Source organism: Phalacrocorax carbo, chromosome 3, assembly GCF_963921805.1.
Source record: "Phalacrocorax carbo chromosome 3, bPhaCar2.1, whole genome shotgun sequence".
In the NCBI taxonomy this organism is placed as follows: Eukaryota; Metazoa; Chordata; class Aves; order Suliformes; family Phalacrocoracidae; genus Phalacrocorax; species Phalacrocorax carbo.
This window is the reverse complement of record NC_087515.1, coordinates 60,281,186-60,304,603: the sequence shown is the minus strand read 5'-3', so window position 1 is coordinate 60,304,603 and position 23,418 is coordinate 60,281,186. Positions and strand designations below refer to the sequence as shown.

Here is a 23,418-nt window from a genome sequence, read left to right as displayed (position 1 = left end):
CAAGTACATAAAGAAGTACACCCAGAGCTGTGGTGCCCTCACTGTGAGGTAGATTTTCCATCCCATTAAAACCATTCTACAGGCAGAGACAGCCTTGTTTTTTACTTAATGTGCAATATTTTGCTTAAAGAGCTCTGAATAAATGCTAATAATCCCTTTCACTAACTTCAGTAGCCGTTAGTCAGGGCTCCATATTCACAGCAAACACTGTGATTTCTCTAGCAGGTTAAACAGCTAGGAAAACTAACTTTTTTTTTTTAAAGACTGTGACTCTGCGGTCTTTGAAATTCATCTCAGCGCCAGGGGATTTTCGAATTTGCTACCTTTCATCCTAATTCTCTTTGGTTTAGGGGAGAAGTTACACCCTGGGGGAATACCAACACCCACAACATACTTATTGCATATAGTAATATAAACACCCATGGCTGTAGGTAGTATGTGCAGAGCTGGGATTTCCAGTGGCCTACTAGGACTGGTTGCTGTATGTACACTGCTCCTGTAGATGCTTCACTGATCTTTTCTAAACTGTCCAATGATATCAACAGCTCTGTGAAGTGATGCCATTTTCTCTTAAACAGTTACTAAGTCTAATACTATCATTATTAGACCAGTAAACCCAGATAGAGAGAATCCCTGATCTATGCTGCAATGCTGAAGGCATTTCTTAACTAGTTCGATGGCATCAAGTCTCTAAAACAACAATTTCTCTAGAAAAACATTTTCCTTGTCGTTTTTTTTTTTGAACTTCTGTTTAGCACTAGCTTCATCAATTGCTAGCCTGCAAATCCACCATATTTAAAAGACAGAATATCAGATAAGCTTCTCCAGTCCATTTGCTGGACAGCAAAAAGAAACAAGTACATACATTCAAATACCTATAGCAGTTTTATAAGTCCAGGTTTCCTTATTGCAACTGCCTTTCAGGTGATGGTAACTGTGAAACAAGAAAAGGTTTTGCTTGCTTGTAAAGCCCTGTGAATTACTAAGTCCTCAGCAAAGAAACAGGTATTGTTTTTAAATAAATACATATGTGAAAAAAAAAAACTCAAAAAGGAAAGCTGAGGTTGGGTGGTTGCTTTTCAGAGGAAGAGGAAGGAAAAGGAGAAAGGATTTAGAAATCACATTTCCCAAGACAATGCCCCAGTGGTAAGAAATTAACACTGTGCCTCATCTTTCCACATAAAAAAACACCGTGGTCACTCTGAAGTCAATCACAATACAGTATTTCCGCTGACTTCCCGAAATAGATCACCAGTGAAGTTTTCCAGCATAGGAGGTAGGGCATGCTTATAAGCTACAGTATTGTCAATACAGTATACTTCAGCACAGAGGAATCACAACTGCCACATGATTGAAAACACCACCAAATTTACACAAAACCAAGCCCAGAATTTAAATTCCTCTTACTACTCAAAGTGAGCAAAAGACAACTAAACAACCACAGTTACTAAACAACTGAGCTACATACATGCAAACTTCTCCCTGAGGAACAATGTTTTCTCAAAATCGTTAGCTTACAAAGCATATTAAGAATTCTTGGTTACTAATTACATCAAGATTTTTTTTTCCCTTTGCAAAAGCCAATCTCTAAGACATTAAATCAAAAGATTAGGAAACCCAGTTATCTATTGACTTTTCTCTGAAGTGACTTTGCCAAAAAGCCTTCAGCAGTTGTAAGGAGAGATTTTATAGAGATCAAAGGGATCAAGACTGGAGAAAAGGCTCATTATAAATTTATTGTTTGCTAACTAGTGGATGTTTGCACATGATCCATCTCACTCTCTGTTTCACTGGTTTGCCCTCATTCAGTGTTTTGAGACATTCACAGACAGAAGATTAACAGGAATAAATCTTCTGCAGCCCTAGTGATGGATTTCAGTTCTAGCAGAACACAGCCAACTTCTTCCAGGGACTGAGCTGGAAAACAATGGCAGTTGTTCAAGGACAGAACATCTAATTAGCAGATATTAAGAAAGCATCATTAATACTCTTCAGCTGACTCTAGATAAACTACTAGAATCAGTATCTAATGGGAGGAGGAGTAAATTAAGTTAATATACATCAGGATTTTTCCTCAGTGCATCACATGTTACAAGCACTAGACATGTCTAGAAATCTGTATATTATTCTAGGTCTCAAAATCTACTGCAGTAAAAGGATGCTTAACATTTTTCCTCCTCCATTCACCTCACTAGGCTCTGGACCATGAAATAAAGTGACCTGGAAATAAATTATGAACATCCTAGCACTCAAAGGGCTTATGAACATCTGCACCACAAAACCCTACATAAACCTGCATACTTATTCTGCTCATGCAGTTGCAGACTAAAGTGTGCTACAGGAGCTGGTATGCTAAAGTCAGTATCAGTCAGTCTGCCCTTCATGAAGTTCAAACCAGTACAGTAAGAATTTTAAATACTGTAAGCATCAAATTTGTGAAACTAAAAGTGTTCCACTAATGAAAGAAATATAATTATGCTCTTTTGGGTCAAAGGAAATAAACTTCGGTTGCTACTCGAGAGGCCATAATGTGCAGCCTAAAGTAATGACAGAGCAATAGCTACTCTGACTGGAAAGGCAGGTAGGTATACCTGCCAATACCAGTCAACAAATTTAAATTATCAGATGTCTTCTGTTAATGGCCTAATAAAGTAAAAGATACAGCAACCTCAGTCCATAGACCTATTAGGCTAAACTACTAGATGAGCCTGGGCTTATACCGAGATAAAAAATTCCCAGCACGCAACCAGAGAGTGTTACAAGAAGTGCTGTTAGTGACTAAGTGTCCCCCTTTTCTTTGAACTGATACTCATATAATGCTCCAGTAGGTGCCAGTGGTACTCATGGCAGTGCTTTTCCACCTAGGATAGAAACCTCCGGTCTTTACTTCTTGTTCTCATTCAGACTTGTATGGGTCTTTTTAAGAGGCCTAGTGGATCCTGGCCTTCTAGTCTCGGCTGGATTTCAACTGAAGCACATGGTTTTGTCTGTCTCAGTCCTTCCTGTGATTTTATTTGGATGAAGTACTCTTCAGATCCTGTCTTAAGGTACAGAACAGTATTGCTAAGCACCTACTCTTAAATCTCTACTGCAATTCAATAATGCATTAAATTATTCAGAGAACATACTGTATATTCTGTGGTATGCTATGTAACAGCTAAATATTATTAACAGCTAAGTATATGATAAAACAGTGAAAATTCATTACATTTTTCCAGAAGAGAAAAGAAATAGTTTTGTGCTCGTAAAACAGATTGGTCTGATCCTCAGCTTTGAGGAGACTACCTCCTGCGCTGCTCTGGATTGCTGTAGAAACCTGGCAATAATTATGACTGTCGTGCCAGCTATCCCCAAGACAATTACTCTCAGGCCTAGAAAGCATTGACAGTTAGAGCCCAAAGCAAGAAATAATGATAAATACGCTCCTGTAAAAATATTGTTCCCAGTACCTGATTCTCTATGGCCTTCCTGTTTTTTGGATCACTAACAACTGAAAGCTGCAACTCTGCCATCTTTTTCATCTTGCTATCCATGTCAATCTTCTGGAAGAGACTCTTGGTTTGATTTTTCAGCAGCCTAACAGTGTCCTCTTTCCCAAGCTTCTTTGCAAAGAGGGAAGCACAGGCTGAATGTATGGCAGTAACCCAGTTCTCCAGATCCGTCTGGCTTGTTGCCTGTGAAACAAATCAACGGTGCAACATTGTGAGCGGGCAAGAGGAGAAAAAAAAATAAAAAAAATCAGAAGCTCTAGGACCTGAAGTGCTTCACGGGTTCACAGAGGTCATAGGCACTTTATCTTAAACCCAGTGTAATAAGGTTTTATCTTTAAAACTGTGCAAATAAAGGAACTGTGAGCTTTTCCTGCACTCTGTCATGACTTGCCTCCAACCTTCAGCTTTTGCTTCTTAGCACTGCAAGGTCTGAGGGCTCCGCAAGCACAACAGAACCCCACGAGCTGTGGGAAAGATGTGATTTCTGAGGAGAGGTGTTTGCTTGCTTAAAATATGCCAAGTTAGTGGAGAGAGGACAGCAAGGTAAAGAGAATACATCTGCAGAAAGTGTCTCTGGAGATATTTACAAGCGTGCCTATGAATCAACATGTTTTTATGCAGGCAGTTCCACATAACACTACTCTTTATTAACATTTCCAGTGGCGCAGTTAAGCAGCCAAGATCTTTAGATTAATTATCATCTTCTTTTAAACATCTTGCTCAGGCAAACTCTGTTCGAGGCCACCATCATTCTGTAAGGGTGAAATGCTAATGGGTGGAAAAAAAAATATAATAAAGCTGATTTTCTAGAAGCTTGTAACAACCAGGTACCAAATGTGTCTTGCAGATTTGTGATCTGTTCTTTTTGTTTCTGAACCACAATTAACTGAGCCAACTGATGTAACATCATATACCTGAAGTCATACCATACACTTAGATCAATATTATAATAATACAGTATAATAGTGTAACTATACTATTATTTTTAAGTCAAAGGCACAAGCACGTGTGTGTATACACAGTCATATACATGTATGTGCACATCCACAAACACATCCTAAAATGGAAACAACCACAGTTACGTATACATACTGTTACCTGAAATAGGTAGACATCTCCAAAAGAATTGCTGAGACAGAACACGTTTTCTTTCTTGGGATGTTCTGGAACAGACTGTACTATACTGTCTTCTGCAAAGAGGGCATATCGAGGCAAACTGCTCTGCTCCATCGAGTTCCTTCCATAGGTCTCATAAAACAGCAGAGTACAACCTTTGTGGTTCAGAGGGACAAAAAACATAAGGAGAAAGTAAGTCTTGGATCTCACATTTGAGTTCTCTTATATTAATGCTTTTGTGATTAAGACACCCTTCAATGGCAGGGAACAGCACTTCTGTCCCTCTTTCAAACAGAGGTAAAAAAAGATGATCCTCTAAACTGGAAAACAGGCAAAGTTAATGATGAATTTACCATTGAAAAGTTGGAACAGATATCTAATAGGGACACAACAAACACGCACAGAATGAAGAAAAAAAACCCCTAGGGTACCTCAATATGGAAGTGTTCAAGATCAGGTTGGGTGGGGCTTGGGCAACCTGATTTAGTGAAAGATGTCCCCGCCCATAGCGGGGGGGGTTGGACTAGATGATCTTTAAAAGGTCCCTTCCAACTCAAACCATTCTGCAATTCTATGAATAAACTCAGCCTACTAAAATGTTAAAGCATGTAGAAAAGATTAATTCCTGCTTAATTAAATCGGCTTTGTGTTTCTTTATTAAATTGAACCAACTCTCTCAGCCACCTAAGAAATCTTTGTATTTGTTGAAAAGATTTGCAGAAACTTTTGTCTTCAAACAACATGCTAGTGAATAAACTTCTCAAATTTAAACTGGATTTCCTTGAATTTACCTGCAAATTATGGACTTAGACAATGAACAGAATCTGAATAATTTAAAATGGTTTAAAGGGGTTGAGTTTGAGCATGTTCAGTCTCACAGATAGTATAGCACATAAGGGACAAGACTTGCATCCAGAAAATAAACTTCATCCTTGATGACAATCACGAGTATAACAAGAGGAATTACTTCTGGAGGACAGCAGAAGAGACTCGGTCCCAGTCCCCAGCAGTACAACTACTGTGCCATGTTACCTTTGACAGTGAAGCTGGCCTAAGAAGGGCATGTCCCCACCTGCATTCCTGCCCCACATTACAACCCACCGTCCTCTGAGATGCACCAATTTGCCTGTCCAAGGGGTCACAGACTGAACTGCATTACTAAAATAATCTAGCTAAAAACTATCCTGGGTTTCTCAAAAATTGCTTAAGCCAGCTGTGCATCAAGAGAAATAAGTAAATAAAACTCAGTCTCACCCCTGGGAAACGGCAGTTTAATAACAGTGAGTTTGGTGTGGGGTTTGGGGTTTTTTGGGTTTTTTTTTTTGTTTGTTGGTTTGGTTTTTTAATTTTTATTTTTAATTGGAAGATAAATTAATACTATACTATGGTTGGATGTGTAACCTGGAAGAACTAAGACCAGATACTATAGAAACATTTTGAAAACTGAGAATAACCTAAGCGGTTAGAAAAATCTGAGGCTGGCGTTGGATTCTACAGCAAGGCAAGCCTTGTCCAATAGATAAGCTCAAATTAATTCAGGAATTAATTTAGAGAAGACCTATAGCCATATTACATAGCGAGTCAGACTAAATGATCACAGTGATCCCTTAGGGCCTAGTAACTATCCATGACTATATTACTGCTGGAGCCTCTATACATATTCAGTAGGAGGGCTTGAAACTTGGCCAATAGAAGGATTAAGTTCACTAGGGCTACAGCATTGTTATCTCTTTAGCTCATTTTTTGTTGTTGTTTTTCCTTCAAATCAAAGAGGCACCACAACACAGGGTGGCACCAAAACTGAGATTTTGGGCTGATTTGCTGATTTTCAGGCTGTTGGTGTTTCTCTGTGTGACACATTGTGTGTATGTATGCACACACAAATATGCCTAGAAGTATGTATCAAAGGGATGCTGCAAAGCATGCGAAATCGCAATGTTTCCTTCGTGGATGCTTTTGAAATAGTTAAGTAAGAATAGAGTTCAACCTTATTTTAGTACTTCTCTAACATTTACACTTAATACTGTATTAAAAATCCCAGACACATCATCCAAAGTCAGGTAAATTTGAGAGGAGCTTCCTCAAAGGTCAAATCTGAAATCAGAACCAAAATCAAGGGTTTCTTTGGATTATTCTGTCTGCTAAAGGGGAAGGATGGCCTGTTAGAGTTTATGGAGCACATGTGCTGTGAAAAGTGGTGGAATACACTAGTCCTCATACAGTCCAAATCTAAAGTGTATGAAAAGTGAGATCCAGTGAATGTACAACAGTTACAAGGAAAAGGGAAATATAAATCAGAGGTTACTAAACCACCTGACTGACTAAAAAGTTTTCAAAGGAAGGAATCCAATAAATAGAAATGCCTCTGCACTACTTAAGTGCACCTTTTCCTATTACTGTCCAGTGTCTCTGGCAGAATATTTTGGGTAAAAGCAAATCCTACAGAGTTGGTCCTATCCATTCCCCTTAGCAACCCTCACTTGGTCTTCTTTATGACACAGAAACACTTGGAGAATTCTCCAGTTGGAAAAGTATATGGTTTGTTACTGTTTGCGTATCAGGCATAGCACTTCTGCCATCATTTCAGTGTAACAGGGCAACTAAACCAACAAAACCAAGTTCCCTCTTGTATTCAGCAGCAGGGCTGTACAACCACTTCCACTTCTGCATTTTAGGAAGTGCAAATTAAGTTCTATTTTAAACTCTGTATTTCCCCTACGTGTTATCAAAAAGGTAACTAAAGATACGTTGTTTTTTATCCTGACAGTTTATATGTACATAAATAAAAATTTTTAAAGGGCATGCGTGTGTGTTTAGGTGTATGGCACCTCAGGTATACCTTCAGGTCAAGCCAAGTGATCCCTGGAAGCAGCTAGATTAATAAATTTCTGACAGACCCACTAGGAGTTATTATTGTCCAAGTATTTTAATCAAAACTTGAACTGAAGGGGGAGGGCAATGGGAAAGCAATTTCCCTCATTAAAATAAACTAATTAAGACAGATGGGAAGGAGAGTTCCTCCTATTAAAGGGTTACCATCCAAGCTCAGGTCTTGGTGGCCCTGTGAAAACAGAGCAGAAGCCTCAGGACATGTATACTTTGAAGTCTGGCAGGTAACCAGATGGTTTGTAAGCCTTCTGCTTATTTATAATTAAACACATCTCAACAGAGTGCAAAGAAACATGCTGTTATCCATTTGCATATGTGGCTATTTTAAGTCATATTTTAAAATATCTTTGCTATTTGAACTTCAAGAACAAATTAAATACAGATTTATTCAAAACCCTATATAAGGAGAACCAAAGCAAGCGCCTTGATCTTGATATAGCATATTATGAAAACAGAACTACGCCTTGATATCCAGACAGGCAAGTTTATTTTGGCATCAAAAGTCTCCACAGCACAATAAAGGTACGAGATCAAGGAAATGAGGAATGTATATTTAAAACAGCTAACAAAGCGGAAGAGAATCTGCACTGTGAATGCAGCCATATCACCCATCCGAAGTAAAATGCAGTGTACCTAATACTTCTTAGAATGTCAGAAGTTAATAAAGCTTTTTACAAATAATTTTACTATTCCTTCTTTATAGCTGGGGAAATTCAGGTAGCAAGAAGGGACGTGACTTGTTCAAGGTCACCAATAAGCCAATTTTACAGCAAAGAACCAAACACAAAGCACCTAAATTCCTTCCCAGAGCCTCATTATCCCAGAAATGCATGAACTACTACTATATAATGTATTTCAGTTCAGAGTTTTGATAGGATTGTTTAGAAACTACTTGAATTTCAGAAGAGGCAGGTCAAACTCATATTCATACTCCATAACGCAAGCACATACAATGAGAGGGTGCATTCAGATATTGTTTTTCCCTTTGTATACACTGCTTGTAAGCATGAATCATGCTAGCTGATGATCAGGCTAAGTGTTTTAAACTGTTAAGACCGCCTACAGTTTGATCCCTTGATAACAGGTCTCTGAATTATTAGTCAGAATTGCTACTTTCTTGCAAGTTTTCTTCTTTTAAATCACCACTATCAAGGACAACATTCCAGGCACTTGCTGTTTGCTGTTCATTTTTCTTCAGGTCTGCACCCATGCAGAATTCTGAAAACAGCAACCTGTGGGAAAGTTGTTATTTTCTCTCCTCCCGTCCTAGATATGCTAGGAAATTATTAAGTTTGATCATTTCCTTACTTGTTAATTTAGCATTGTATTTACTGAAAGGCAAATCCTTTGGATGCAATTAAAAAAAAAAAAGCCTATGAACTCACCCATTAAATTCCTCTTCCTGCCCACAATAGATGTTATTTTCCTTCTCACGCTTCCTGATACCCATGCACTTCTTGTGGCACACCTACCTGCTCAATTACTCTAAGCCATCAACATGCGCCGCGAGCATAGCGCTGAGCACAGCAATCACACCGCACCCCACTAGCAGCAGCCCCTTTTGAAGTGGATTGCCTTCCCACGGGGCTGTTTCACGGCAGCAGCAGCCAGGGGAGATGGGAAGGTGGGCACGCTGAAAGCCAGAAGAGGTTGGTATTGCAGGGAGCGGGCAAGGTGAAAGACCGTCCAGGGAAAGGAGGGAGACTGGGGAGCCCTGAGAGTGGTCCGTGGCAGCTAAGCCTTGGGCACTGCAGGGCTTCCCCTGCTGCTGCTGCTTGGCCTCCTCTGCCCTGAATCACACGTGATTTTTGTGTAAATGCTCTAGCATGCGGAATTCACCTCTTTGTTACGTTGCCACCTGAAGCACTGGAAACATACGGAATATTTTTACATTAACTTACCTCAGCTTTAAGTAAACCTTGAGGCAGAACCCAAGGAACTGCATGCCTCTGACAGGGAATCAGGCACTGGGGACTTCTCCTGATCCTTAAATTTTGAATTCCCCTGATACAGAGGTGTAGCTTCTGTACTTTTCTCAGTTTTGGTTCAGTTTGGTCTTTGACCTCCAAACATGCAAAAGCATCTTCTAAACCCCCAATTCTGTAGTAAGTACAGAAACTGGGCAGTCAGACAAAAATTCCTACTACAGTACGAAACACAAGACTGCATATGCAATACCAAACACATGAACACCATCCCAGTTTAGTGGGCTGCTCGGGCACATGCTCCACTTAAAGCATGTGGGTAGACTGTGTAAAGTTAGGCATGAATTTCTGATCCCCTGAACCTACTAAGAGAAACCAGCGTGCATGAAAAGTTGGTGAGACACAATGGAAAGAGCTGCTGCCGCCAAGCCGAAGGAGCAACATGGTGGTTTACCTTTGAGCGTGACCCAGTATTGCTTCCACTTCCGCCGTGTGACGAGCTCCAGCTTCTTCTCCTTCTGGAGGGTCACCAGAGGTTTGAAGAACAGCCACCCTGCCTTGCGCACCACTCCTTGCTCTTTCTCATACAACAAATCCAGCTGCTCCAAGGAGCTCAGGGACTCGCCGCTGGAGTCCTCCGTTTCCGATGAGGTCTCGGTATTCTCCAGGTTCGTCCTGCTCATCTCCAGCTCCCGCATGAAGTTTTCGTAAATGTTCTGCCTCAGGGCATCGCTGCTGACAGCATTGGTGGACTCGCTTCTCTGGGACAGGATGTGGCTGGAGCCAGGTGACCACAGCAAAGCAGAGAGCTGTGACGGTGCCAGCGTGTCCGTGGTGAAGTTGTCCATTCTGCTGTCAAAGTACTCACTCCCATCTTTACACTTTGGCTCCTGTGGAAAAAAGGAAATTGCCAGCGATCAGTCACCAGAGTTATGATGAAAACACACACCTCATTTGGCATTTAAATTTGTTTCATGTGTAGCCATGGCCAGTTCCTTCATCAAGGGCCACCTTTTTTCTCTATTACATCACAGGCTTTGCCTCGGCAGCCACTGACACTCAGTTTTCTCAGCAGAACCCCATTAAACCCTAACCACTAAGTCTGAGAGCTTTGGTAACTCAGAGACCTGTAGGTAATCTCCAGATTCACTAGAAACTACCAGGGCTTCTACTGCCTGAAACCTGATGGACTCCAGGAGACAACCACATCCTCCAGCTGAGACACAGGCACCACCACTTACACACCTGTTTGAGTACAAGCAGGAACAGTGTCACAACAAGTTTCTTTATCATTACAGGGTTTTCAATACTTTGGTGATGGTCCATTTGTGCAAGGCAGCTACATTTAGTGTCAGCACAGATAGGCTGATTTTACCTCCACTTTCTATTTGTCATATAAGCTGTGCTTAACCAACACAAAAGAGTTCAAAAGTTGAGAATATTTTAAGCTTGTTAGTATTGACCAATTGACAAAAATCTAATCTAACAGATGATGTGATTTAAAAAAGGAAAGACACGCTTGCTGACTGGCACGAATCCAGTCTCCAGACTGCAGAGCTGTGTATTTTCTGACTTGCTGGAAACCCCCTGGGAGCTTGACTATCTCATCAAGCACTGACGGGCCTTTCTCCTAATTGCATTGCGCAACTTCATCCCTTTTATTGAGAGGGCTGGCCATTGTATTTGAAAAAATCAGACCTGATGGTTTGACTTCAACTTTGCCTAGTAATGCTAACGTAGGCCCACTTCTTGCCACTGCTTGTCGATGTGGTACCTTGTCAGCAGATTGGGCCTTTTCTTTTGTAAGTCTTTCCCAGTAATGTGCTGACTACTCTCAACTCTCCCAGGCTCCAGCAATGGACAGGCATTTTTGTACTACCCAAGACAGGGCTCCTTGGACTAACTTCACTGTTGAGAACCGCACCATCCATCGTAAGTCTTCTCAACTAAAGCAAGCTGATGCTATGTAAAAACAACGAAGATTTAAGAGCATATAACACAAAAAACCTGCTGCCTTCTGCAGTAAAAGTGTGAGGGAAGAGAAGAGATGGCTATGAACAATTCCAGAAGTGAAGCTATTACCCTCAGTAATAATAAAGCTATTATACTTTCAAGTTTAGACTTCATCTCTAAAAGCATTTATTTGCTCACAGACTTCTGTACATGAATAAAGTAAATAAACCTTGGTCTCCTGTGAGCTGCTCTCAACAGCAGCTTTGAAAGCAACTGCTATTTTGTTCCTTTGCTTCCTACTTGATGGTCTTCAAAACTGCAGTGGAAAAGCTGTGCCATGTTTTGATAGCATCAGGACCTCCAGCACGCAGCCAAGAGCAACAGTGGGATTGCACGCCTTCCCAAGCATTGCCAGACAAGCCACTTCTCAAGCAGCAGGACGCTGCCGGTCATGGCCTCACAAAAGCCAACTTGAACTGAAACCCACATTCTCTTATGGTACGTTGAAGTTTGAGTCTGGCTTTTCAGTTTACTGTGTCAGGCGACAAAGATCCAATTCTCTTGGTAACGGAGCACCTTCCTCAAATCTTATTGCAGAGTGTTAATCACTGTTCTCTGAGAGTAACTCCCTAAGCATCAACAGTTTTGCTTTTTATATGGTAAAGGGGTTGGAAATCAGGGGGGATCATACAACATGGATTGTACAGCTGTGCGAGCCATCGCAGTTTGGGGTGAACCTGGAAGCTTTCTCCACCCTCTTTTTAATTACTGTCTCTGCACATGTGTGCCAAAATCCTGTATTTTAATTGTTTGACTCTTCTCCAGGAACTGCCAGTGTACTCTAGAAAACATTAACATACAGTTTATTAAGAATAGGTATTTCTTTCATTCCCAAAGCACTACTAAGAAAAACAACATGAGACTCATACGTAGCGAGTCTGCTGTGAAGGGCCATTACTGGAACAAGCATTAACAAAAAGGGTGGGATACAACTTGCCATGAACAGCCACTAACCACATCCTATGTTTTCTCCACAAGCACAAAAAGGATAGAAATGAGGGAGTACCAGAGTAGAGTAAATGGACACAGGATCCAAAATGAATACGTACACTTCACCATGACAACATCACTTGTATTTTATTGTTTTTAAAGAACAGAATTGGCAGAGTCACGCAGTCTCTGCTGGTCCTCAGGGAGGCTGTCACTGTAGCAGTATCTGGTCACCACTGAAAATGTCTGACCCAAATTGCTGCTGATGGTGGTTTCCCTGCCAGGTAACTTTCTGCTTCTTTTCTCTCTGTTGCATCTAGCAATGATAGAAAACTACCACTGTTTCTGCTCAGCTGCACCCAAGCAGATCTCCTAATGTCTGAGATATACTCTAGAATAGTTATAGGTAACGCTAAAGATAAAGTGGCTAACTAAGATACCAATTGGACAAAGTGATGCCTGTAATAATTGGCTGTAAAGAACAGCTCAGGAAACAACGCAGCCTGCTAAATTCATTAGGACCCATGCTGAAAGTAGAATCTAATGCCAGTTTTCAAGCCAAATAAAGAGGTTGTCTCAACGTACTCTTAAATTCTCTTTGCACCATACTTCAGGGCTCTGGCTTATAAAGTCAAGATATTTCAGCAATTATTCCCATAAAGTGGCTATTTCTTCATTGAAGAACCCATCTGCAGCAGCTGTTTCTGGTGGCTAGATTTTCATTTTACACAGCATTTGCTCATTTTCTCCATGTTATACAGTTGCACACTGAGTTTACACCACCCCCTTTAGCAGTGGCTGACTGTGCAATATCTGCCTAAATTCTATCCACAGGTCTCACATGCATCATACATACCTTGCTGCTCACGCATAGTGTACTGTGATACAGCATCTCCCCAACACCGGTTCAGCAAGGATTAAACTAAATGAGGACATGCCATGCAGTAGAGTTGCAAGCGATGCATCAAGGGAACGCATTAGGACACCTTTGTGCAATGAAAGCTGGGTCATGGCACAGAATGACTGCAAGTCTTGACGTGAGACTGTTACTGGAAACGCAAACTCAATTCCAGGATATATCAGATCAAGTATCAGATCAAGTCAGACATAAGGAAACATCCAAGTCACTGGACAGGGCACAGACAAGGGCTTCTCCGGAATATCCTATATCCAAATCTGTTTATAGATGATTTAAAACAGGTGCAAAGGAGGAGTGCCAGAATGAAAAGGAAACATACTTCCTATCTTAAGACAGGAGACCAAAGAGAGTCTGCATAGCCCCAACAAATGTGGACTGAGGAAAGATACCATTTCTCCTTTTAGATATATCATAACAGATTAAATAATACAGAAGGATAACTAATATAGTGGATAGTACTGGCATCAGAACAAAGTGGCCAGGACTACATTTACTCTGCAAATTAGCAAGCATCAGATTAAGAGGGTTTGGAAACAGCCTTCAAGCTGGGGAGAAGACCACTGGATTTTAAGCTACAATTTGTTCACGAAGTGTATTAAACTCCAACGCCTTTCTAGTGGCAAGGGACTGGCCTCAATATCCCAAGGCTGTGCCTTTGGTCCTGTGCCCCCAAGAAGCAGGCGGCTTGGCTGACTTGTTTCCACTGGGGCAGCCAGAGGGACCTATCCAGCCAGCCAGCACTGGCGCTTAGGCCTACTTATAGGGAAATATTCCAGCTTTCACCTACGTTCAAGCCCAAGTGATTCACAGTCATTAGTAACGTACTGAGGAAGGGACGCACTGTTCGGAGCAAAGCACAGAGGCTACAATCGCTGTGATGAACAGCCCTACAAATAGGGACTCGCTATCTGACAGATTATAACCGCGCACAGTACTTCTGCATTTTTAAGCCAAAGGACCCGGTGAGAGTATAACCGTTACCAAACAACAACATGGCAACCCCCAGACGAGACAGCAGGTTACTCAAAGCATGCAAGGCAGAAAGGAGCTGACCAAGCCTCCAAGGAAGGCAAAAAACATAAAGCATTCACTACCTCTCTTATCCTTCCTGTCACTGGATATTTGTCTGATGAAAATCAGTGACTAACTATTTCCTATGCCTTTTTCTAAGAAATCACTATTTGTGGAGCTAGGGCTGATTTCCTTCTACCAGAATCAGATTCAAGCTTGATGCAATCTCTCCAGCCAAATTTCTTTGCTGTGTCTGAAGTCAGTTCACTGCACAGTGAATTCAAACCAGCTATGAATTGTGCACCACAAATACCATTCTGAAAATGTCATAACTAAGTAATACATGGCTAAGGTCTGGGATGCAGAGATCTTATGTAAAGCCTGGCTGTAAAATCCAGAATGCTACGGATGTTGAAGCCAGTGAAGAATCCTGGCACACGGCACTGAGGCTCTTCGCTGATTCCCGTTTTTCTGCCTTCTCTTTCATAGCTAAGTAAGAAGGTTAAAAGACAGCATCTGATAAAATACATGAGCACCAACTCACAAAAGAAGTGATCCAAATAAATGGCTTTCATTTTCATTTTCCCAGTTCTGTAGCCCTTACCTAGGATTTATGCTGGCAAACCTTATGCTGACTTCATTTGACTTCATTTCTGAGCCTAAGGGTCCATCACTGCAATAACAGATGCCTGTTAAGCACGATACCTGTCTGAATTTCCAACACAGGAGACAGTGTTTGCTCTCCATGCCACAGAAAGCATGTGTTATGGGGTTCCCTTCACTCTCCACTCACTTCTGAAGTGGCCAGCACCACAATGTTGCTGAAAGGGGACAGACCCCTCATTTAGAGGAGCACAGTGACTGTTCCTGTATGACAAACACCAGGGAAGAAATTAAAAAAAAAATCCAAACCAAAACCAAAAACCAAAGTCTCTGCCCTCCATCTCAGCTTGTGAACTCATGTGCAGAAGTCCAGGCACAGTCTGGCATTTAAAGAGCTGATTCTGGGGCCTACAGTTACAGATGAGCATCCTGACTATAGGCATCCCAAATTCCTACTAATGGGATTAGCCTTAAATTCTTCTAAAGAATCATCCTTTCCCTCCCTCTTGTCCTCCTTCCATCTCCTTCTTCACATCATCATCTCATGAGGAGCCAGATGGCAATTCCAGCTTTTCCATCTGGTGAACTAAGCTGACACGCAGGAAGGAGGAGGGCACTCCATGTAATACCTTCATAGCAGGTGGAGGCAGAACTAGCAGCCCTGGTCAAGACTCTACAGTTACCTCTCTTGCTGGAGATGGACCAACAGTGAAACCAAAGTGATTGATGAAGCCAACAATACAAATAGGGAATGCTTGCAGGATATTTATAACATCCTCCTTCTTCTGCTTCTTCCACACTCTTTAGATAATGTAAGCTGATTCATAGCATATATATATGATACCCAGGTTATATTTTCATAGTTGAAATAAAGAGAAGGCTTAAAAACTCCAAGTCACTTTGTAAGTAATGCAATGATTTCAAAAGCTAATTCACTGAGAGATTAGGCTGCAGAGTTGGGAGTCAGCTGAGAAGGTGACAAAATAAGAAGGGAAAAATTTGCACACACAAACATATATGGTCTTTTGCTGTTGACACTTCAGACAGCTCCAGGGATGCAATACTTCTCAGAATTGCCCACATTACCAAATGAGATTAGCAAGTAATTACCCTGCGAGAAAGACAAGCATGATGCAATCACTACATTTATAAGAGAAATCTACAAACCAACTTTCAGGCACTTAAGCTGGGGTTTGTACATACCTGCAGCTTCCTTTTCTTCCTCGAGAGACTTCCTGTCCAGTCGCTGATGCGTCGCATTCGGTTTTTTAATGTATCCTTCTTGGATGCATCCTCACCGAGGGGCTTGGACTTTCTGCATGGGAGTGTGTAGGAGGAGTAGTGTGCAGGACTTCCCTGCTCTACCCTGGAGGGAACATCAATGTCTGAGGCAAATGAGACACGGTTGCTCAGGCTACCATGAGTGTCAATATACTCATCAGACAGCCTGATCCTAGGTGGAGGGGTACTTTCCAAATTTGTATCCTTATAGAGATCTCGGAGTGAGGAAAGAGATGAACTTTGGTTGAAGGACTTCTTGTTGTCACTTGCTGGGAAACTGGCATGAATGCTTGTATCTGGAGTGCTCCTCGTCAAATACGGACCATCCAACTCATTGATATCCCCAGCATTTCCCCAGAGAGAGTCATACCATGAAGACTCAGAGCTGAGAGAGCTTCCTTTACTAGATCGAAGCCTTGAATCAGTAGGTGACAGACGATGGCTTGAAGAACAGTCTGCGCTGGAGTTCCTCCTGATGTCGAGTAGGTTATTTGGCTTAGATTCCAAGGCAGGCGAATACCTCAGCAACTGGACCTGTCCACTGGACTCCTCAGTCGGTACCTTGCTGTTGCTGCTGTTGTGGAACTCGACCCTCAAACAACCATCCAGCTTCCCCAGTGTTTTAATTAGAACTTTTGGACTCCTCCTGTCCTCTGACGGGGAAGTTGATGCAAGACTCTCATTCTTTCCGTAGCAATTTAAAATGTGTCCATTGCATTCTCGAGAGGCAGCATGATTACTTCCAGCTTGAAGGCCAATATAGTGGAAACCGTTCTCAGGCAAAAACACCGTGCTACTTCCTTGGCAGTAGTCCCCTGAGGTGTTTGTCCTATGTTTGGCATGGGCATTGCTTTTAGAGACCTTTACCACAGTGTCACCGAGTCTAGATGAATAAGGCTGACTACTCTTGAAGTGCGAAAGGCAGCTTCTGGCGATGGACCTCGATTTGTAGTTTGAGCCGCTGCTGGTATGTCCCCATCCATGCATAGAGCAAGACTTTTCATCTTTAGCATGAATGCTGCGAATTTTCAGAGAGCAAGGCTTCTGCTTGGCACCAGCTGTAGCAGCAGCATGATTTTTTGATCCCTGAAGACTGTATTGGCTTTCTGAATTCCCCATTTTCCACTAAATTAACAAGAGTTTTATTAGAAACAATGGCTAGAAGATGGAGCAAAAAGTAACAGACCGTTTTTACCCTCTACACAGGAAAGTGCCTTTTAAAAACAATGATATGAAACAATTGTTTCCCAAAAAAAGCCATTAAATAGCCATTTACAACACTAAATTCATAACTGAACTTATTTTAGGGGCAGCCTAGGAAAGCCTATTCTCTGTATGGTTCATTACCCCTCTGTTATAAAGCTGGAATCTAGCTCCATTGAAACCATGTCAACACCTTTCTCCACCCACAGCCTTGGCAACATCCTTTTCTTATAACTTACAAAATCTCTGACTCCCAAGGACAATGGCATAATGAAAAGGAGAGAGCAAGATAATCATAAGTTAGATATAAAGGGAACTGTACTTTCAGAGAAATCCCTTCTGCCAGGAGACAAGCCCACTGCAGTTTCAGCTTGGCTGGTTTCTGTGCAACCAAGTGTTACCTCAATAAACTGTTCAGCAAACCCCAACTTTGTGTTTAAGTGGAGTCAATCCAGGAGAAAGGAAAAAAAACCCGACCCACACCAAAAAAAAAAACCCCAAATGAAAAATAACTTGGTTAGCAAATAGCCTCATGTTCTCTCATCTTCCATTACAGCACAAAGCTGCATTATGTTCATTCAGCATGGCACAGTTTGATAGTTCACTTAGTAAAATGCTCTTCAGCTTTTTAGTGAATTCACAGCAAATAGCACACACTGGAGCAGTGAAATTGCCCCAGTGAGAAGACTGAAGATTTTGGACCTACATAAAGCACACCCCAAAGTAGAAAAGATCGATCTATACTTTTTGTTACTTGGAGTGAATCTCCACTGTTTGTAATTTACAGAAACAACATCAAAGCGCTTTTTCCACTGGCACTGTGCTGCTTTGCATGTCGGATCTCAGAGTATCGCTCTTAGGAGAATACACTGCAGCCTCATTAAAATTTTGTCAAAATAAGCCATTGTGAAAACAGGATCTCATCTTCTAGAGTTTGTATATATTTTAACATCTCTTCTTCTAGCCCTTAGGACTTTTAGATTAAAAACATAGTGTAGAACAAGGAGCATACCTGTAGGATCACTCTTAAACACGGGCACAGTTAGCAGTTAGCCTGCTCTGCATTGTCTTCGTGGCCAGATGCTACACTTGCCAAAACCAGGTTGGAGTTGCACGCAGCCTTCCTAGAAAACACCAAAAAGACAAAAAAGGGCTCTCAGTCAAGTAGAACATACACTTTACTCCAGCTGTAAGCAAAATGATTTTAAAAAAAAAAAATCAGACAGAAGTTACAAATGGAGAAGAGAGGTCTGGCTGATTAAGGGGATTCCTGGACTTTAGACATACCTTTTACAAACCACCTTAATAACTGACATTGAATTAATTCTGCCCTTCTCCCCTCTCATTGACAAGTTAGGGCAAACTTTAAACCCCCTCCCATTTGCTTTCTGGAAGGCCAATTACAGATGGCAGGACTATGCAGTGATCCATTACAGTTTGGACTGAACCAATCAGAGCAATGTCCCGCAGCATCTGTTTATCCTTCCCCATGTCTGGATTCCACCTATGACCCTTGCAATGAAAGGCCACCGTGCAACTCACTCCATCAACCACCCAGGAACCTCCTTCTTTAGATTTGTTCTGATTTTAAGGTAATCTGCCAGTAAAACATGAAAAAGGCAGCACCAAACACTGCACACACCCAAAGGTAACAAGGGCCAAGTTCTTCCTAACCATCTGAACTTATTGGCTCTTCACTTGGCAGACAAAGGCTGCAACAAAAAACAAAAGGAGAGAAGCTGAATCTTACAAAATACACCAGCAATTTAGGGATTGAAACACTCAGTGGAAGAAGCTGTACAGGATCTTAGGCTCAGTTTTAGTACAAATGTTTTAACTAGAAACGATTCTTAGTACACTACCCCCAAAAAATATCATTTTCTGCATAAATTCAGTGGCTACTGTTCGTAATTTTCAGTTGATTAACTACCTGATTTGAACATGCAGAGTTTTGCTCTTTTTGACTCATTTTACTGTGTAAGAAACCTTGAAGATATTTAAAGGAATTCACTGGTAACCTAGGTATTTTGCTAACCTTACCAAAAGGAAAGGTAAAAACAGTCTCCAAGAACTAGAAATGGTCTCAACAGCAAGCCTAGAAAAAGGTTAGCAAATATAAATTATTTAGAAGCGATATATCCTTTTTGGATCATGTTAGAGATGCTACAGACCTATAAACACAAACTCATGTCTGTTATCAAAAAGGTATTTGATAAAACAGATAAGCCACAGAAATTTCATCTTACCCTCAAAAAAAAAAAAAACCCCAAACCATTTAACTTGCTTATTCTCTCTAACAACCTGGAAGGTTTGCCATTTAGGACACCCTTCCCTTGCAGGTTTGATTTGCCTGTGCTAAGCGCACCCATTTGTGTAAACAGTTTTTTAAATGTCGTATGCAACATGGATTGAACAAAAGACTTTTTATTCTAGATAAACAGAAGACAACATACAAACTTCCTAAGCTCCAAGCTGCTGAACAATTTGCGAACGCCCAGCAAAACTGCCTTCCTCGATCCAGGAGGCACAGACCACAAACAAGCAATGAGTTTACATTCAGAATTCTTCCTCTGGGAGCAGAAACTACCTTCAACAAGGGGGCTTTGAAGGGCTTATATCTATTCATAAGGGAACACTGAACCCAATTTGTCTAAAGAAAAAGGCAAAAAGACCATCTGGTCTCCATAGTGATTGTACAATGGTTAGGTAATCCTTTTAACAGAGTGGGTAGCGAGCAAGCTGCTGTCATGAACCTCAGAAGATAGACATTCAATTCGTCAAGGCTCGAGCTGCTGCTACTAGGTCCATTGTATGGGTCTGATCCAATACACAGGTCACATAACGGGTGAACGAATAAATTTATCTCGGGGTACAATGTCTACAAAACAGTCTCAGTCTGTGCAGGAATCAGTCAGCAGTACGACAAAACAGTCAATAAATCCCATAGAAATAGCCCCAAGGGACTGTCTCAGCATCCTGGCCATCCAGAAAGCTACGGTAGGCTAACCTTTTGAACACACTGCGATAACCAATCGGGGCATCTGTGAGGCTGCAAAAAGCTCATCACCCTGAAAATCAGCTGTGATGCCTTTGTCTTGCCTCACACTTGTGTGTAGCGATTTTCTTTCTGTTAATTACAATGGGCTGGCAGGGAGGGGCGGAGTGAGCTGGCTTGTGCCCAAAGGCAGCGCGACACCGGGGCAGGGAGGCGGCTGTGGGCAAGCTCTGGCTGCGCTCGCTCCACTCACACATTTTACACTATTTGAACTATGGAAGCACTGGAAATTACAGTGCAGGGGACAGAGTTCAGCTTCTCCTGTATTTCTCACAGCAACCTACCACCGCAGAAGACAACGTGCTTTTCTCTCTTCCTATGCAGAGGGATGAATACTTCTTGTGAGCAAAACCAGTTTCTATGAATATTTTCTGCAATTATAACCAGTATATTTAGAAGGCAGCTCACTGCACCTGAAGATGACTATTAAGAGTTTATTTGCTTTCAATTATACCCACAATCCCTAAAAAAGAAGTTTTTAATCTTCACCCCGGTTCCCCTTGACACATTCAAAAAACACAGCTATGCAAACATACTAATCCGGGAACCCCACCATCTCCACCACACCCAATAATTAACGCAAATCATAACCCCAGAGCTAAAAACATATTTCCCCACCTTGGGGCTTCTCCACATAAAGTTCCCCTAGACTTTTTTGGCTCTGAAAAACTAACACACAAGCTCAGGAGCTGTTCCAGAGAAGCGCCTGCCACCTATATTCCCCCATTAATACCACCACAGCTGGAGTGCTTTATAAATGCTAGAGGGGAAAATATCTTTCTTAATCTTAAAGTGAGTGCACATACAAGTAGTGCTCTGCAATTGCATGGGCGCTTTCCTCCCGAGCCTTAATCTCTCAAAATAAAGGCTTACAAAGCTTGACGTGCTAACCATACTGCAAGCAAAACTGAACCCCAGCAATAATATCCCAGTTCTAGGATCGCTACATCCCAGTACTCGGTTTCCTTACGAGATACAACAAGGAATTACTGTATTACGAATTAGTGGGAGATCTGAGTCAAGGGAGACAGGCTCCTGTGCTGGTCTGTTCTGCTACAGCAGGAAGATACACCAAACATAGTTTCACTACTGCCAGCCATCTGCTTCCATTAAAGTCACGCTACCCAGGCTGAGACTCTCTAAAACTGCAGGTCAGAAAATGACAAGTTCCAGACTGATGGGAGGCGAGCACAGAGCCATAAGTGGACTGAATGCTCCACAACCACAGTCAGCATCGGACAGTGGCCATATACCAGTTACAAAAAGGGAAGAGACTGTGGTAGCATCCTCCTAGGAAAGTTCAGCAGATTTCCCTGACTGGGACTGACAATCTCGCCACCCAGGGTGTTGTAAAGATCACTAATGTCAGCCCTAGCAATGTTAAGCTTTAGCCTGGATCAAGAAGTTACTCTCATGAGACATGAACACACACACCAAAACCCTCTCTGATGTATTTTGATGCTTTTATTCCTTAGATGGCTGGTGACAACAAACCTTCACTGGTAGGTGTATAATAAGTGATCTACAAACCATTTAATCCCTGCTGAGGCTTCTCTGATAATCTACTGATGAGGTGCAGGGAAGCAGATTCTCACTTCCCTGAACATGGCATCAGTATAAAAATGGCAAACACAGTGACATAAAAAAAAAAACAGTATGGATTGGTCCAGACAAGGATAACATCATCCCATCAAATTAGCACCACTGAGTGAGGACTCACTAAGAAATGTGGAAACTCATGAGAGTCTTCAGTGTTACCAGGAACAGTAATTCTTTAAGCAGAGCAGAAGAGCTTAAATTTAAAACCTCCTGTCTTTAACAAGAAAAAGCATTTTAAAAGAAGAGCTAGATTAAGAGCTAGAAAATAGGTAAGAGCTAGAGCTAGCTGCCTCACCCCTAAAAATAAGAGCCTGTATCTTTTCATTTCTTTACAACTACACACTAGGACACAGTTTAAACTTTTTAAGAAGGCCTTTCCTTGAGGAAAGGACAGAAAATTATTCAAGAAAGAAATAAGCTAACCAAGTATTTTATTCCTACTTGTAGCTTAAGCAGCAACCATGTGTCACAACCTTTTCAGACTTCCTTCATCAACCGAATTGTTACCTGCACCAGTGCAGTACCTTTCAAAAGGGCATAGAACCAGTTTTAGAGTACTGCCACCAGGAGCAGTCGCTCACAGCCATCCACACCGGTATAAACGCTGCCAGAGAAAGGCAGAACTTCAGCTCCCTGCGAGGTGATATAAATACTTATACCAGGGGCCTTTATATGCAAAGGGAAGAGTACATCCCATCAACTACTCTCCAGTAATGAAGCAACAGGAGAGAGTCATGTATGCTTTCTGCTGTGTTTGAAAGCCGTATCTCCACAAGGGCAGGTAAGGGCTCCCAGCTGCAGAGCCGGACTGCGATGGCCACCTCCGGACTGTGCGCGGTGGAGTGGGGAGGCACGGAGAGGAGAAAAGGCAGCGCCAGGGTCTTTACACAGGCGGCTGCTCTGAGTGCGTGGTTCATCAGTGCGCCACAGGAGACTGTCATTGGGATTAGTGCAGCTGGGATGATAGAGAATTTGAAAGTATTTCAAAGCAATAAAAAAGGAAACAGAAAGCCCTCTCATTTGCATGAAATGACCACCTTGTTTTCTTTTAATGGCAGATCTAGTTAGAAATGTTGCAGGCTTTGATGTACAGCAACTACTTTAGTGGTTTTTTACATCAGGAAAAGCTTCTTTTTTTTAATTGACCAAACAATTCCTATTTTTTTCTTTCAAACTACTTTTACGTTCTCTTTCACCTAATGGTTAAAGCACTGTCCATTTCAAATGGCTTATAAAATCTTAGAAATGGTATATAACTATCTTTCAGATACTAACGTGTTCATAAGTTTTGTAAAGAATCAATGTGCTTTGTGAGTTCTTACAGGGATACAGAATTACAGGTTTGAAGTTTTAATTAACTTTTAGTCTACTTTGGTTTTTAAT

At 41.6% G+C, this 23,418-nt stretch overlaps 1 protein-coding gene across 1 annotated transcript in view; it reads right to left on the bottom strand.

Moving 5' to 3' along the window:
• TIAM2 (TIAM Rac1 associated GEF 2) overlaps positions 1-18,500 on the bottom strand; it is a 90,397-nt gene extending 71,897 nt beyond the window's left edge. The window contains exons 1-5 of the mRNA XM_064447077.1: positions 18,394-18,500; positions 16,101-17,303; positions 9,876-10,311; positions 4,590-4,762; positions 3,450-3,674 (exon numbers count right to left, since the gene is read on the bottom strand). Of these exons, the coding sequence (XP_064303147.1) occupies positions 3,450-3,674; positions 4,590-4,762; positions 9,876-10,311; positions 16,101-17,297 (2,031 nt within the window). The 5' untranslated portion in view covers positions 17,298-17,303; positions 18,394-18,500. The remainder of the gene's footprint in view (positions 1-3,449; positions 3,675-4,589; positions 4,763-9,875; positions 10,312-16,100; positions 17,304-18,393) is intronic.
• Positions 18,501-23,418: the final 4,918 nt, after the last annotated feature.